General features: G+C 43.4%; 1 protein-coding gene across 1 annotated transcript; it reads right to left on the minus strand.

The window, feature by feature from the left end:
• Positions 1-219: 219 nt before the first annotated feature.
• Positions 220-13,460, minus strand: UTP11 (UTP11 small subunit processome component). Its single transcript, XM_044671475.1, has 8 exons — positions 13,320-13,460; positions 7,714-7,775; positions 5,804-5,906; positions 5,282-5,395; positions 4,953-5,046; positions 4,736-4,866; positions 842-952; positions 220-308 (listed from the first exon to the last, which is right to left on the minus strand). The coding sequence occupies exons 1-8, from the start codon at positions 13,380-13,382 to the stop codon at positions 225-227; spliced, it is 762 nt and encodes a 253-aa protein (XP_044527410.1). The 5' UTR covers positions 13,383-13,460; the 3' UTR covers positions 220-224.
• Between the last annotated feature and the right edge of the window lie 3,953 nt (positions 13,461-17,413).

The raw sequence follows: 17,413 nt of genomic DNA on the forward strand, positions 1-17,413 counted from the left end.
CAGCCCAGCCCACGCTCTAGTCCAAAGTAATTAAAAACTAAAAACCTCCTCAGAAAGCTTTTACGTCACTTCTGAGGAGGTAGGAAGGTAGATTTGCAACAGCACTCATTTTCTTCACCTATGTTGTAGCCAAAAAGAGGAAAATCCTATATGAAAGAATCACAAATTATTAGAAAAAAAAAATTCTTGTGCCTAAAGAATGACCAGACTCAGACAAGAGAACTTTAACGTTTTCTTTGGCTTTTAAATTTGTAAATAGCTGGGGAGTTGACTGTTTCTTTCTTCACCTTCACTCTGGGGGTTTTATCCTGCAAAACAGAGAGAAAAAATTAGTATGATGGAGGGGCAGGGGGGATGTTGGGGTGGAAGGTCTTAAAAACAGAGAAACAAATGAATAGACTATTTCTGTGAAAGTAACTAAAAGTATATGAGTATCTAAAGAGGCTGACATTTAGTGGCTAGATGATAATAATATGGAAGTGTCATCTTAGACTCTTCAGTTCTGCTATTTAACTACACAATATCGTCTATTTTTAAACACCAATGAGTGGCACTCACTGTTTTGTTAACCTGTTTAAATGTTACGGAGAGCTATTCATAAGCTATAAAGTTCAAATGCTGCCCGTTCCTACCCTATGCTGTTCCAAAGCACTGACTAATAACCCCCTTATTACCTTCTTAATCAAGGAACATTTCAACACTCCCAGAGTAACAGACATTGGCTCAAACTGTGCCCCTAAGGAGCAGACATTTTCACCGCGCCTGATTTACACACAGATGAAATCCAGTCTCAGTTAAGACCTTTAAAAGAAACGAAGGCCTAAGGCTTTTCTCTACTCACCAGAAGATCTTTGCGTGTTTGGATTTTCTGTGCAATAACAAACAATTCCTTCTCCCTCTCGATACGCTGCTTCAGGAGGCTGTATTGCCTTTTCCTCTCTCTAGCTAGCTTCTGTAAGAGAAAAAAATACACGTATTTTCAGCAAAACAAACAAATGGAATAAAAGTCACTAAGAAATGTTTCCAAACCCAATGGGAGGACAGATCTGCCAAGATTTAAACAAGCTCTTTTCTGGACTCCAAGAAGGCCTCACCAGGATGAAATGGATGGATTGCTTCAACTTTTGGAACTGCTACACTTACTTGGAATCTCCAATAATCACAGCACCCTTCTGGAGAATGATTTGGTTTACTAAAAGCATCATTCACAAAAACCCTGTGAATTATGGATGGTTATTAGCCCATTATACAAGGGAAGAAACTCAGCCTGAGAGAAGTGACTTACACAAGGGCAACAAGCATGTAAGCGATAGAGGCAAAACCCAAAGCCAGAACCTCCTAACTCCAACCTTCCCCTTCTTCTACTCCTGAAATGGCTTCTATTGTCCAACAGAGGTGAAAGCACAGCCTGGTCCTTTGTAAGCAGACTGAGAGACTCTAACAAAATCAGGAAAATGACCCTGACTTAATTCTGAGGGTTGTCCCCACTGATCCTTCCTTATACTCACTTCCCTTTTCAGAGGTGAGGTCTCCTGGACAGAGAATGGAGTCAGTTAGACCTATCTCAGCAACTACTGTGAGCCAAAAGCTGTCAGTCGTCTAGTTCCAGAGTAACTGGAGTTAGAGGCTATTCTCTTCCAATCCATCCACCTTAAGCAAAATGCTCCAAATAGTCTGATCACAAGGGACAAACACCGTTAGCTAAAAGAAAGGAAGCAACCAAACACCAGCACCCCAACTCTCTTATCCACAGGTGCAAAGCATGCAAACCAAGGAGCTACGAAATGATCTCTCAGGGAACCACCATTTAATACTCAAGAAACATCAACAACTTGGGGAAGCCAGAGGCAACCTGGAGTCAGGAGGTCATGGATCCAAATCTCACCTTAGACCAGTGAAGGGCAAACTATTCCCCACAGGCCAGATCCAGGCCGTAGTTTGCCCATCTACGCCCCGACATCCAGATGTAGTGATTAGGGAATTGCTTAAGGCATGATGGGCAAACTAAGGCCTGGATCTGGCCCACAGGGAATAGTTTTCCCATCACTGCCTTAGATACTTCCTAGCGGTGTGATCTCAGGCATATCACTTAATCCCATTTGCCTAGCCCCTACCCTTCTTAGAATTGTTTCTAAGGCAGAAGGTAAAGATTTAGAAATGTCAACTACACACTTACCTATTACTAAAGCCATTTCACAGACAGCGGTTGTCACAACTGGAAACGCCAGAAAACCAGCCTGGCTGCTCCTGGCAGTTCTGCTCTAACTGCTGTCTATGTAAAGGGAATATTCTTGGACCTGAGACTACGACAATTCACCAACTATGCCAGTCTCCCAACAGCGGTTTCAGACAGCTTTTGTTTTCACTTTATTGCACACGCTGTCAAATTTATGGGATTGCCCAATATATTCAAACTAATTAGGGGTATTTATATTACTAAAGCAAGTTTAGCTGCCTCTGAGCTAGAGGAAACTGCTGTGAATTAAACATTGGAGGCAAAGCTGATGCTGTGTAAATGATTCAAATCACAACAGAACAGCTGTCTGCTTGAAACTCATGGACAATTTTTTTTTTTCAATGAATCAGTCAGAACTGAGATTTCAATTCTCTGAAAAACAGAGCATCACATTTTATAAACCCAATCAAATCACGGAAGAGAGTCATAAGGGAAAACCTAATAGCAATCCATCAGGTAAGGTGGCATGCTCAGTGGATGGTCAGAAGACCCAGGTCCTGGCACCTACTGTACATCTCTGAGCTTTGGGACCATGAACAAATGACAATCTCCCTGAGGTTCATTTCCTCATCTACAAACTGAGAGAGAACACACCTCACAACACTGTTGTGGGGATCAAGTAAGATGACATGCATGGAAGCATTGTGTCAACTGCTGATACATAACTGTGAGTTATTTATAACCAAAATATTGGGGAAGGAGGAGAGGATATATAGTCACGAAGTCTCAGACCAAAAGAATCCAATTATTTCATCCTTAAATAACAAATCTATCTCCAAGCCTAGAGATGGGAGGTCCTGGGTTCAAATCTGACCTCAAGACACATCCTAGCTGTGTGACCTTGGACCAGTCACTTAACACTAACTGCCTAACCCTTGCCACTCTTCCACCTTGGAACCAATATTTACTATTGAGTTTAAAACTGAAGGGAAAATTTTTAAAAGTTATAATCTTCCCAATAGGATCAGAGAATATTATTGATGGAAAGAATCTCAGAGATTACCTAGTCTCTCAATACATTCACTTGTAAATTTTAAACAAATAAAAATGTCTAAAATTTACATATTTTAACGGTATGTATATGTGATAGAATACAACCATGCTGTGAGAAACAGAGATGATTTCAAGGGAGCACGGAAAGGCTTATAGAAGCACAACCAAAAGAAAAATGTTCACTCTACAGCAATATTATAAAAGCAACTTTGAAGACTTTTATCAAGTGCTAGTCTAGAGAAGCCTGGGTTCAAATGTGGCCTCAGATATTTCCTAGCTGTGTGACCCTCGGCAAGTCACTTAACCCCAACTACCTAGCCCACTGATGGTGAACCAAGTGCCCAAACTGCAACCCTCACACTGCATGTGAGGCCCCCGCCTAACCCCAGATGGGAGGAAGGAAGCTCCCATTGGCTGTTTGGCAGAGAGGCAGGTCATGTGAGAAATGTCCTCAGGTGAGTATGGAGAAGAGGAGGGAAGCAGCCCCCTCCGACACACAGGCCATGGGATCACCAACACAGGCCTAGCTCTTACCACTCTTCAGCCTTGGAAGCAATTCCTAATCTTGATTCTTAAACAGAAGGGAAGGTGGAGAAAAGGGGAAGGGAGAGGGACAGAGAGAAGACTAGAAGGCAAGTACAAGGGACAGAGAGCTGGTCTGGATTTGGGAAGACCTAAGATACCCACTAATTGTGTGACCCGAGCAAGTCACTAAGCCTTATTTTCCTCCACTGTTCATCTGAAATGGGGATCCTGAAAAATGAAATGGCAAACTATTACAGTGTCTTTGCCAAGAAAGCCCCTAGAGAAGTCCATGAAGTCACAAAGAGGCAGACGTCACTTTCCTGACTCCCAGTCCAACGCTACGCTTACATCAATTTGATTAGTTTTATAATAAAAACGATCCTGGACTAAACGGTTATGGCTGTGTCCATTATTAGGTACATGACCTGGCAGAAATAGCTCCCCCTCACTATTGCTCAGTTTCTTCATCTATAAAATGGGAGGGGGGAGGGGGGATTACAGTAAATGACTAACATCTCAGTCAGCTCTAAAATTCTCTTTAAAAAAAGCAAACAAGCTGAGGGTCCAAAGTATTGTTGGCCCAAACCTGCATTAATGGCTCTTTCCAATCACACCTTAGTACCAAAATAATAATCACTAGCATTTTCATAGCACATCAAGGTTTGCAAAATTCTTTATAAATTTATCATTAAAAAATGTTTTTAAATCTCACTTTTAGTCTCCCAACTCTGGGGATAAGTACCATTATTATATCTATTTTATAGATGAGGAAACTGAGGCAGAGGTTCACTCACACAGATAGTATCCAAGGCTATATATATCTGAACTCAGGTCTTCCTGACTCTATCCACTGGGCCACCATAAATTAACAAGACCACAAAGTCTCCAATCAAACCAAAGGGTAAGAGTCAGGTTCTGGTAGCAGAAGTCAGTCTAAGTAAACAGAGGAGTTTAAAGAGCCAGGGTAGGGGTAAACAGCACCTGGATGTGGCTCCGCCTCGTCTCGCCTTTCACAGCTTCTCTCTTCAAGGTCTCTACCCTGGGCCGGTTGTAGACTCTGCTCACAAGCTCAGGGGCTGTCTGCAGGTGAGTGGCGACATCGAACTCTTTCACTGCAAGAGCAGAGGGGCAGAGCTTCCTGAGTGAGTGCTGGCAATGCCCCGGGAGGGCCCAGGACCTCCCCCAGCCCCAGCCCTACCTTCCTTCTTGGTGTCAAAGAAGAACACATGCTGGTTCTTCTGCTTCCCCGAAGCCTCCAGCAGGTGGAGCTCCGACTTCAGCCGTTCAATTTTCTAGAGGAGAGTCAAGGGCCCAATGGCTGGGGTTCTGGGGGCTCAACTCCGAAGCTTCAAGCTAGCCTGTCCCCCCACCCCAACCCACGCTGTGTCTCCAGTGAGGAAAGGCTGGGGTACTCCCCCCCCCCAGATCAACCTGCAGCGATACCCCACTGGCCCAAAGGGAAAGTGAGGCAAGCAGCAAGCACATGACTGGCAGGGGAGAAACATGGGGCCCAAGAGCTCGGGGTACCTTGGCTTCAGTCACTCTCTTCATTTCCACATATTTGATGTCCTGCGTCTTCATCACCTTCAGCTGCTCGGCTGTCACCTCGTCTTTAGGCTGTTTGACCACATGGACCCCATCCTAGGAGGCCAGACAACACCCATGGAGAGTTAATGCTTCCTGGACAGACAGACAGACACCTTGGGGCTTCCTTCCCCCACCAGGGCTGCACAGGAGGGCTTCCTTATGGGCCTTCTCCTAAGGGTGATCCCTTATTCTAGTTCTCCCTCAAGGGCCAAGCCAACTAAAGGTAATCCCTTCCCCACAAAACATCCCCTCAGAGACTGTAAGAAAACAATCATTCCCCACAAAGTTCCTTCTCCTTTAGTCCCCCCACCCCCCACCCCCCAGAGAAGACCTTTAAGCTCCCTCCCCATCCCAGTCACTTCCTCTTGAAGAACTTCAGCCCTCCTAACATGCATGGCCTGTGGTGAAAGCAGAGCAGGGCCCAACACCTGTGCAGCCGGCACTCCATCATGGCACACTGACCTGCAGCTGGACCCGTGTCATCTTAAAGTAGAACTCATCTGGGTTTTTCTCCAGGGCCTTCTTACGCAGGGCTCGGAGCTGCTCCTGTTTCTTGTGGTAGTCACTGAAACACAGCACGCCACAGTCACCAGACGGCTGCCTCAGACCAGGCTGTCCCTCGGGGCTTCGGGGGCTCCCTTACCCTGAGCCCCACAGTGACTGCCACCCCCAGAGCCTGAGCTGGCACTGAGCCTCTCCTGCAACTGAAAAAAGCTCCAGACTCCTCTCCTCTTCAGCCAAGCAAAGGCCTCTCTGGGGCGCAGGAGCCAGAGAGGGTCATCAGTATTCCAGGCGTGTCCCACTCTCTGTGACCCCGTGTAGGTTTTCCTGGCAGAGATCCTAGAGCAGTTTACCATTTCCTTCTTTGGCTCATTTGTCAGATGAGGAAACTGAGGTAGTGAGGGTTAAGTGACTTACCAAGAGTCACACAGTTATATCAGAAGGTCAGCTCTGAATTCAAGAAGAGCTGCATGTCAGTAGGAAAACCAAGGCCCAACTCCCCACTCTGCCACTTAGTTGCCACCTAGCCTTCGATAAGTCATTTAACGGTTTCTTCATCTATACAATGGGGATAACAACTGCACTGCTGACATGGGGGTAGTTGTGAGGACAGGTCACAGTGCACATAAAGTACTTTGTCCACTGTCTGGTGCTCATATCAGCTATGGCCTGATGTCCCTCTCTCCCTCTCACCATTCCTGCAATGACTCTCTGGCCTACTTCAGGTTAGCCCCATTCCTACCATTAAAGAAGCCCAGAGCCTTAAGAAGGGGGAAACCAGGCCTCTGGGGGTGGGCTCTGATGCCAGACCAGCCCTAGATGAAAAGAACGTGATTCAAGGGTGTCAATTATGGCTAATATGGCTACCCAGCACTTTTCCATAAGGAAGACAGATATTAACATGCCCATTTTACAACTGGGAAAGCCAAGCCTCAGAGACATTCTGTGTCTCACCCAACATCAAACAGCACTAAGAGAGGACAAGCCTCAAAGTTTTTGGACCCCTGATTCAGCACCAGGGTCTACCATCTCCTGTGGGAACTAAAGGGCCTTCAAATTTGTCTGGCCCTAGGGGCAGCTGGGTGTCTCAGTGGATAGAGTGCCACTCCTGGAGACGGGAGGGCCTGGGTTCAAATCTGACCTCAGATACTTCTTAGCTATATGACTCTGGGAAAGTCAACTAACCCCTATTGCCTTACCACTCTTTTGCCTTGGGATATTTATGATTTAGAATCCACATATGGATTCTATAGAACATAGAATCCAATAATGGATTCTAAGAGAAAAGATAATGGTTTAAAAAAATAAATTTATGGCCCAAGAATAGGTCCTTTAGGAGCACCTGAGCCACCCTGTGGAATGGCCAAGAAAGGCCAGAGAGGGAATACTTGAGAAAAAAGACAATGATAACTGCTATCAAGGATTCATTATTTGGGAGATCGGGGGCAGTCCTTGTAGCCCTATCTTTCACAGCTAGATTCCAAATTCTCCTGTCCACATTTCATGGGGATGTAAGAGATGGAACAAATGGATTTTGAGATACCATCTGGCATTTCAAGGAGAGAAGGGAAAAAAAGCTCTATTTTTTGGCTCAAATATCAAGACCATCACACAAAAAGTCACTCTGAGGAAATGAATCTGGAACCAAATGCAATGAAAAATCATGTTGCAACTGAAGTTGAGAGAAATATTCCTTTGTCTAAACAACTGATGAGTTTGGGGCCATTTGAAAATTGTATGAGAGGCTGCCAGTCTCAGCTATTTTATCAATGACAGGAAAGAATCCCCTTCTGGACACTGAGGCAATTTCACTACAATGCTCAAAGATTATCATGTTATTTGCAGTAACCTGAATAAAAGAACAAACTCACTTGGCCCGAAGTTTATAATCTTTCTTCTTTTCCAGAAAGCCCAGATGTTTTCGAAAGCCAGGCTAGAAGAAAAAAAACATGGTGTTTGGTTTCCCCAGCACACAACACACCCAATAAAACCTCCCACTTGACTGCCATGAGCACCTATAAAGAACAAGTAAATCTATGCCCTTGGAGCTGTCTCTGCACCCCAGCTTCCTCCCACCCCATTCCCTCCATGCCATCCTCTGCCAGAGGACAAGACACATAAAGCTGGACACCAGTAGGTTTAAAAACCTGGCCATGGCAGGCATTCTAGCTAATTAAGGACAGCAGGAGGCAACAATGACTTTGCACCATTCAAGCAGTTGCCAGCAGAACTCAAATTAATGTGAATGGGATCCAAGAGTTTGTAGAAACTCAAATAGAGTGAACATAATGTGTATGTCTCGTGTCACAGTACATCCTAAGGAAGGAAGGGAAAGCTTTCTACCTGTTGGAGTATGACCCTGGAACAGAGGCCAAAAGGATGAAATGGGAGGAACAAGGTTTGAGCATGTATTTGTGCATTTGTGACTCTGACACTGGAAGTATGGTCACTCTGCAGTTACTCCAGTTTTTATAGAGCAATCTGACTTTGAGAACTCTGCTAATATATTCAACAATTGTGGGGCAGTTCACTGTTTCTGTCATCCTTCCAAACAATAGTATATTTGGGAAACCTGTGATTTTTTTTCCCCCTCTTGTAAGATCCTCTTCCACAATCACATATATCATGACCACTTAGTCTGAGCATTTAGAGCAAGAAAGGGCTTTAAAAATCCTCTGACCAGTGGCTCCCAACTTTTAACACGGGAGGCAGTTGGGTAGCTCAGTGGATTTAGAGCCAGGCCCAGAGATGGGAGGTCCTGGGTTCAAATCTGACCTCAGATACTTCCTAGCTTTGTGACCCTGGGCAAATCACTTGGCCCCCATTGCCCACCCTTACCACTCTTCTGCCTTAGAACCAATACACAATATTGATTCTAAGATGGAAGGTAAGGGCTTATATAAAAACTAATTAATTAATTAATTAATTTAAGAAAAAATTTTAAATGTAACACAATGGTGAATGTACCTCATAACCATTAATGCAGAAAACTATGACAAAAATCTCTTTGAAATGGATGTTTTTTAATTAAATTATATTATATTCCTCCCAATATCTACAAACATTTAAAAAAAGGCAATATTTTTTGTGTGAGATTTATTATTTGTTCTATCTACAGAAGGTAAGCAAGCCTGTTTGTATTTGTGTATGTGCACGTATAGTTTCAGTATATATGTTTTAGTAGTCTTCCAAATATTCATGACCCCATTTGGGTTTTCTTTGCAGAGATACTGGAGTGGTTTAACATTTCCTTTTCTAGTTCATTTGACAGATGAAGAAAACAAGGAAAACAAGGTTAAGTGACTTGCCCAGGATCACCTAGAAAGTACTGGAGGCTGGATTTGAACTAAGGAACATAAGTCTCCCTGTTTACAAGCCCAGAGCTCCATTTACTTTGGCACCTACCATTGTTATGGTAGTAAATATCCAGTGTCCTGGGGAACAGCTAAGTAAATTATGATATATTAATGTGATACTACAATGAAGAAAACACTGAAAATGAAGATTTCTGACAAAGAAAGACATGGACTAGAGAAGAATGAAGCAAACAGAACCATGAAGAAACAATAAATACATTGACTAAAGGAATGTTAAAAAGAACAATCAAGTGAAATTGACAGCGGAAAACAGAATGATAAATGATCAGACAATACTTCATTTGATGGTAAAGTGGGGGCCTTCAGGTTTGCAATATTGCATATATTGTCAGAAATTACTCCATGAGTCAGTTAATTTTGGGATTTTTTTTCTTTTTTAATCTTTATTAAAAGAGAAGGCTAGGTAGAGTGGAGAGGGATGTAGCTGGCAATAAATGTGGCAAAAACAAAAGGTTTAGAAGGGGCAGCTGGTTAGCTCAGTGGATTGAGAGTCAGGCCTGGAGACGGGAGGTCCTAGGTTCAAATCTGGCCTCAGATACTTCCCAGCTGTGTGACCCTGGGCAAGTCACTTGACCCCCATTGCCCACCCTTAACCACCCTTCCATCAAGGAGCCAATACACAGAAGTTAAGGGTTTAAAAAAAATTAAAAAAATTTTTAAAAAGGTTTATATAATAAATAAAAGGAAAAGTGGAGGTTTGAGGGAATGAACAGCAAGGTGTTCAGGAATCAGGATCTGTCCTTGGAAGACAAGTATCAACAGAAGAATGGAGGGGAGTGAATTAGGCACATTTATCATATCACTCCATTTCAAATAGTTCCCTATTATCTATAACGTCAACTCTGTGACCAAAGAAATGTCAAAGCTGGAAGGGTCCTCACAGAACCTCATTTTACAAATGTTCTAGTCTGATTAGCAGACTAGTCTGGAAAGAACATCAGATGTCAAGTCACTTAACCTTGGCCATGAAACCTTGGGAAAGTCACTTATCCTCTATAGGTCTAGATTGTAAAATAAGGGGGATGAATTAGATGATCTCCAAAAGCTATAAATCTTATGAGCCCAAAGAACTGCTTGTTCAAGGCAAGTCACTACAATGTAGCTCAGCCCTCCCCAACAAGTTACAGGCTCCCTATTATCAAAATCAAATCTGTTTGGCATTTAAAACTCTTCATAAGCACCTTCCTTCTTTTTCAGTTTTCTTGCATTTTACTCCCCTCCACTTATTTTACAATCCAGTGACATTGACCACCTTGCTCTTTGTTTGTTTTTTAATAACATTTTATTTTTTTCCCCCAATATAAAAAAATTTAACATTTTTTTTTAAACCCTTACCTTCCGTCTTGGAGTCAATACTGTGTATTGGCTCCAAGGCAGAAGAGCGGTAAGGGTAGGCAATGGGGGTCAAGTAACTTGCCCAGGGTCACACAGCTGGGAAGTGTCTGAGGTCACATTTGAACCTAGGACCTCCCTGTCTCTAGGCCTGGCTCTCAATCCACTGAGCTACCCAGCTGCCCCCTAACATTTTTTTCATTGAGTCCCAAATTCTCTCCCTCCCTTCCCCCCCACTTTAGACAGCAAGAAATCTGATGTAGATTTTACATGACACTCCATCTACCAACCCTGACATTTCTAGGCATTTTCACTGGCTATCTCCCATGCCTGGAATTCTTTCCCTCCTCATCACCTCTACCTCTTGGCTTCCCTGGCTTCCTTCAAGTCATAGCTAAATCCTACCTTCTGCAAGAACCTTTTCTAGGTCCCACTTAATGCTAGCACTTCCCCTATTGATTATCTCCACTTTACCCTGTATATAATTTGGAATTGTTATATTGAATCTCTGGGAGCTTGAAGATCACCTTTGATTGACAAATAAGTCAGTTGGATGGAATGTTCCCAGGGAAGTCATGCGAAAGGCAGGAGGAAGGCAGTTGAGAATCCTGAGAAGAGATTCTGGGTTTTTGACCTGTGCTGAGGCTAGAGATCGGTGGATCCTGGTCTTGGAGTGAGAGGGTGCAAACATCTCTCTGCAAACGCTTCCTGTACTTGAGATACCGTTCCAACCTGTACCTGACCACCACCTTGGTGTCTACTGCCCCTAGATATTAGGAGTTTCATCATCTAGATATCTAGGTTTCCCAGGGCCGGGGAGGGATCCGGGAAGTGGGCAGGAGATGAAGAAGAGGGTGGAAAAGGGGGAAATAACTCAACTGTAAGGCTGAAGATCTATTGAAGAAGAAGTAAAAGATATCCCAGCAGTTTACCTACTCTGGTTTAGTCCTGGCCAGGCTGAACGAGAGGGAAGCTACATTGATTCTTCATCTGCTAGCAGTTGAGATTTCATTAGTAATCATTAGAATAGGGTCTCCTATACCACAGTCCTTTACCCATATCCTTCTTGTTTAATATAAAGTTTAAAGTACCTTCCTAAAGCAGTTTCCAAGCTTGTTTTGGGAAGGGAGAAATCAAAGTCAGAATACTAGGCGTGATCCTAGCTAAAGAGCCCAAATCAACATATCAATTAACCCCAGGTGGGTCCTGAAGGGATATACCTCTTAGACCTGAAGGATCCTGCCTGGGCAACTGTTATAAGGGAAAAGGGTCATTTTATTTCTCTCTGTACATCAATTTACCATCTCAAATAGATCAAGAGACCTCCCATAATTATAACAGAATGTATAATTGGAAAGTACAAAATTGGAATGTACAATCATTTGCCTGTTGTCTCCCCCTGTTAAAATGTGAGGTCCTTATGGGCCAGGATTGTTGTTTGCCTTTTTTTTTAAATCCCTAGAGTTTGGCACAATACTTGGCACATGTCTAATAACAAATCACCAACAGAAAGCAGTGATAGAATTCAGGTCTCCTACGGAACAGTGGAAGACTCTCATACTACACCACTCTAGCACAATGATTTACAGAGCAAGCCAGCCAGTCAATAAACATTTATTAAGGATCTACTATGTTTCCGGCACTATGTTAAGTGCTAGAGATCCACAAAGAGGCAAAAGTCAGTCCCTGCCCACAGAGTTCAAAATTTAATGGGGAAGGAGTACCTAAATGGCTCAATGGATAGAAAGCCAAAGAGAAGGTCCTGAGTTCAAATGTGATCTCAGACAATTCCTAACTGGGTGACTCTGGGCAAATCGCTTAACCCCATTGCCCAGACCTTTGTACTCTTCTGTTAAACAACAAATGCCTACAAATTATACAAGGGACATATAGGAAATAACAGAGAGATGGCACTAGAACTGAGGGATTGGAAATGGTTTACTCTAGAAGATGAGACACTGGCTGGGATTTATGGGAAGTCAGCAGGTGGAAATGAAGAAGAGAACATTCCATGAAAGGGGGACCAGAGAAAATGACCAGAGCTGAGAGATGTGGTGGTGGTGTGGAACCACCAGGATCCTAGTCAGTGTCATTATGATGTGGAAGAATAAGGTGCATGAAGTCTGGAAAGATGGAAGGCTATGAAGGGCTTTGAATGTCAGACAGGGAAAGAACTCCACATTTATAACCAGAGAGCCTGAGTTTGTCTCCAGGCTAATCTATTTCTGTGATCTAACCAATTCATTTAACCTCTCCCTGGCCTCAGTTTCCTCATCTGTAAAACAGAACTCTCACATGAAGAAGCTCCCTCTACAGAAGCTAGCTGGCATCTTCTCTCAAACATAGTTGCACAGTGCACTGAGAGTGGCTGATTGGCCCTGGGTCTGCCAACACGTGTTAACAGGCAGGATTGGAATCCAAGGTCTCTGACTTTAGTACTAGCCTGAAAACTGGGTAACCTGGGTCGGGGCTAGATTCTGCCAGCAGCTCTCTGTAGACGGTAAGTTTCTGCTCACCCTTCCTGGAACTCCGGTTTTCTGCAGCTTGGGCCTCTGGGCCCCTGTTAATTGACACAGGATGGTGGCACCAGGTAGGAGCCCAGAGAACCCTGTGTGTAAATGAGGGGGCGGGGACGCGTCAACGAGCCCGTACAGCACGTGCGCACGCGCCAGGCTGAGCCGAGGGTGAAAAGGGCCGGATCCGGACCGCGGAGTCACGGCGGGATTAGACACTCGCGAAGCTATAGGGGAGAAGTGAGGAATTCCTACCTGGCTTCGTTCTCGGTGCTCCCGCTGCCGAGACTTGGCCGCCTTTTTAAATGCCGCCGCCATGTCGCTTCCTTCCTCCGAGAGCTCAAGAAGCGCCTCCGCTTCTGCCGCGCCTCAGCCGCCTAACCGGAAACAGGCCGCACCGCTGGACGGCCCCGCCTACTTTTTACCTCGGCCTATGGTCTCGGATCTCCTCCGAAGAATCGTCCCCGAACCTGCGGGTTGCTCAAAGAGCCTTCTGGGAAATGTAGTTTCTCTGGGGTTTGAGCACGTGACGTCGCGCTCTGGCGCAGGAAACGGGCGGGTTCATGTATTCCATCACGTAGGCTTAGTGTTCTGCTGGTGCCAGGCTATCAATCTATAGCCACTTGTTAAACACTATGAAGCTCTGGGGTTACAAAAAGAATCAAATGACAGTCTCTGGCCTCAAGGAACATACAATCTCATGGAAAGACGATAACTACATCAATTAATCAATAACCATTTGTTAAGCGCCCGCTTTGTGCCAGGCACCCTGCTAAGCGCTGGGGATACAAAAAGAGGCAAAAGAGAATCCCTACTTTCAAGGAGCTTACAATCTAAGAGGTGACGACACGCTATCCGCAAGATAAATTAGAAATAATTAACAGAGGCAAGGCACTGGAATGGAAAAGAATGAAGAAGGTGGGACCTAAAGGAAGCCAACAAGTCAGCAGCCAGGAGTGGAGGAGAGCATTCAGGCATGGGGAACAGCCAGAGGAAATGTCCAGAGCCAAGAGATGGACTGTCTTGTTCATGAAACAGCTGAGAGCTAAGAATACCTTATTGGAGAGTAAGGTAGAATAAGAATGGAAAGGTGGAAGGGTGCCCGTTATGAAAAGCTTTGAATGCCAAATAGTGCATTTCGTAACTGATCGAGGGGGCCAGAGGCAGCCACTGGAGTTTATGGAGTAGAGATGTGATATGGTTAGACCTTTGCTTTAGGAAAGTCACTTTTAGTGGCAGAATGAAGGATGGATTGGTGGGGGGAAGACTTGAGGCAGGCCAACCCACCAGACACGAGATGAGGAAGGCAGTGCACTAGAGGGAAGGAGGTGTACACCAGAGATCTTGCAAGGCTGAAAGCGACAAGCCTTGGCAACAGATTGAATATGGGATATGAGAGAGAGTGAGGAATGGAGGATAAATCCTAAGTTGTGAGCCTTAGAGACTGGGAGGATGGTGTTACTCACTATGGTAATAGGAAAGGCAGAAGGAGGATAGGGAAATTAGGGGGAAAGATAGAATTCTGTTTGGGGCATTTTGAGTTTAAGATGTTTACTGGACAGTGGCTGATGCAAGATTAGAAGTCAGTAGATTTAAGAATTATTAGCATAGAGGAGGTAATTAAATCATGGGAGTCAATGAGATCAGCAAGCAAAGCAGTAATAGAAGGAGAAGAGAATAGGGCCCGGGACAGACCCTGTGGACACCTTCAGTTAAAGGGTGTGATCTGAGGAAGATCCAACAAAAGAAGGGTCAGATGGGTAAGAGGAGAACCAAGAGAAATAGTGCCCCAAAAACCTAGAGAGAAGAGAGTATCAAGGAGGGGGAAATGATCGACAATGTCAAAGGCTATAGAGAAGTCAAGGAGAATGAAGATTCAGAAAAGACCATAGGAACTGGAAGTAAGAGATTACTTTGGAGGGGCAGTTTCAGTGAGGTTGAAAGCCAGATTTTAAGAGGTTAAAAAGAGAGAAAGTGGAGGCATCTGTTATAGATGGCTTTTTGAGGAATTTAACCCCCAAAGGCAGAAGAGTTATAGGATAATAGCAGGTATGGAAGATAATAGCAAAGAGAAATTTTTTCAGGATGGTGTAGATACGAGTATATTTGTTGGAGGCAGGGAATGAGCAAATAGGTAGGAAAAGATTGAAAATAAGTGATAGAATGGGGATGACAGAGGAGGCAATCTGTTGAAGGAGACAGAAAGTAATAGCATGACTTGAGCAAGTAGAGAAGTTAGCCTTAGTAAGGAGTCAAGCTATTTTATCATGTGAAATGAGTGAAGGAGGAGTAGCAGATGAGCAACAGGAGATGAGGAAGAGAGAAGAAGGATCAAATTTTTTTTTTTTCTGTAAAATTTGAGCCATGATTCTTAGCTGAAAGAGTTAGGGAAAGGGAACCATGGGAGGTTTGAAGAGGGAAGAAAAGTTCTTGAGCAACTATTGTGGAGAATTGGAATAGTGAGTTGATAAGGGAAGTATAGTAGGATTGCCTAGCAGCAGTGAAGGCCCAGTTAAGATTATGTAACACAAATTTGTAGTGGATCCAGTCAGAATAATTGCGTGAGTTTTTCTACATTTGTGCAGCTGCACATATCTAGAAGCAAAGTTGACAAAAGGTGGGAATGATCTAAGGCTGATGATAAGTTATCTGGGCAATAGATTGTATATGGAGAGTGAGAGATAATGAGGAGTTGAGGATGAATTCTGGGTTATAGGCCTGAGAGTCTGAGAGGATTATATTGCCAGATTTGAATTGGTTCACCCAGACTGAAAATGGGGGAAAGAGGAAAGAGTAGCTGGTTCAGGAAAGAAGGCCTGAGAAAGAACTGAGATGTTACAATTAAAAATATCTCAGAACTGAGATGTTACAATTAAAAATATCTCAAGAAACTGATTTTTTGGGTAAAGACTATAAGTTTATTGATATCAAGTTTATTGGTTAGGCCAGCATCATAGTCAATAAAGTGATATGTGTCTCCATGGTTCTCTTGTGACCAGGGACAACCTGAACTGAGTCATGCAGCTTAATAAATAGATTTTTAGGAGTCTATTATTCAGCCCCTCCCTTGACCATCCCAAGATATCTTTCACTGGTGATAGATAATTAAGAAGTGGTCCATCAACCTATCCACCCCTCCCCATCACCACAGGGGGATGGGTCATTTACATATGAAAAGAGCCTTGTCCCCTTCATTTGGGGACATTGCCTAGCCCTTACCACTCTTCTGCCTTGGAACCAATACATAGAATTGATTCCATGGTGGAAGATAAGGGCTTAAAAAAAAAAAAAAAGGCATTCCTTGGGATTCCCAAGAACACAGAAAATACAAAAGACGGCAGAATGGATGGTATCTCTGACCCAAATCCCAGACACAAGAATACATAGGAATTCTCCTTAATATACATTATTGATATATATATACATATTGATATATACTGAATTAATATATGCATAATATACATATTGATATATACTGAATTAATATATACATAATATACATATTGATATGTACTGAATTAAATGAAAATTTTATATGAAATTTATAAAAATTTATATGAAAAATAAATTCTCACAGAGGGGTCAAGGGATTGTTGATCACAAAGTAGATGAAGAGTCAGGTTAGGTAAGGGAAGACAGAAGAAAAGGTGAAAAGCCAATAGATTATGGTCTGATAAGGGGAACTTGGAGATCAAGTCCAAGGATATGACCATCTTTGTGTTGGCACTTCAAAACATGGAGTTGGCATTGTCTTGGAGGCCAAGCCAGGCACAAGAAACCCAAATTCATGTTTTCTTAACAGTAGTAGCTTATTTTCATCCTTCTGTGCTTAATTTGCTATTTTAAGATTGTTATAGTAGCCCCATGTTACTGGTTACCATTTATGTTTGGCCATGGCAGCAGAAAGAAATTGAGCCACAGTTCCTCTGAAATATGAGAACTGAGGCTCCTCTGGCTCCTGGCCATATAGTAGTTTACAGGTTACAAACTGTTTTCATATCCATTTATGGCCCCAAAAGACACTCAGGAGAAAAGCTAGACACATGTTCTTATGCTCATTTTACATATTAGGAAACTGAGTTCCAGAAAGTATAACAATAGTTCTCATTTCTGTGCTATGGTTTACAAAGCACTTTTCCCACTGCAGTCCTGTGAGGGCAACAATGTAAATACTGTTTCTGTTGGCCCAGAGTCACCTACCTAGCAAGTACAGGAGGAAGGAGTCAGGGTCCTAGGATTTTCTCATTGAAAAGGATCTAAGAGACCAACCCTTCATTTTGAAAAATTGAAAACTTAAACCCAAATCCACCTTTGAGCCAATCAAGTAACTCACACAAAAGCATAGGGTC

The sequence above is a fragment of the Gracilinanus agilis genome, chromosome 3, assembly GCF_016433145.1.
Source record: "Gracilinanus agilis isolate LMUSP501 chromosome 3, AgileGrace, whole genome shotgun sequence".
NCBI classification, from domain to species: domain Eukaryota; kingdom Metazoa; phylum Chordata; class Mammalia; order Didelphimorphia; family Didelphidae; genus Gracilinanus; species Gracilinanus agilis.

What these genes read in the sequence shown, in the direction of transcription:
- UTP11 (XM_044671475.1), bottom strand. Translation starts at nt 13,382, where the DNA reads ATGGCGGCGGCATTTAAAAAGGCGGCCAAGTCTCGGCAGCGGGAGCAC. An exon ending in GATTATAAACTTCGGGCCAA is followed by an intron (nt 5,907 to 7,713) that starts GTGAGTTTGTTC and finishes GCTGTGTTTCAG; the next exon opens with TGACTACCACAAGAAACAGG. An exon ending in AAACACGCAAAGATCTTCTG is followed by an intron (nt 309 to 841) that starts GTGAGTAGAGAA and finishes TCTGTTTTGCAG; the next exon opens with GATAAAACCCCCAGAGTGAA.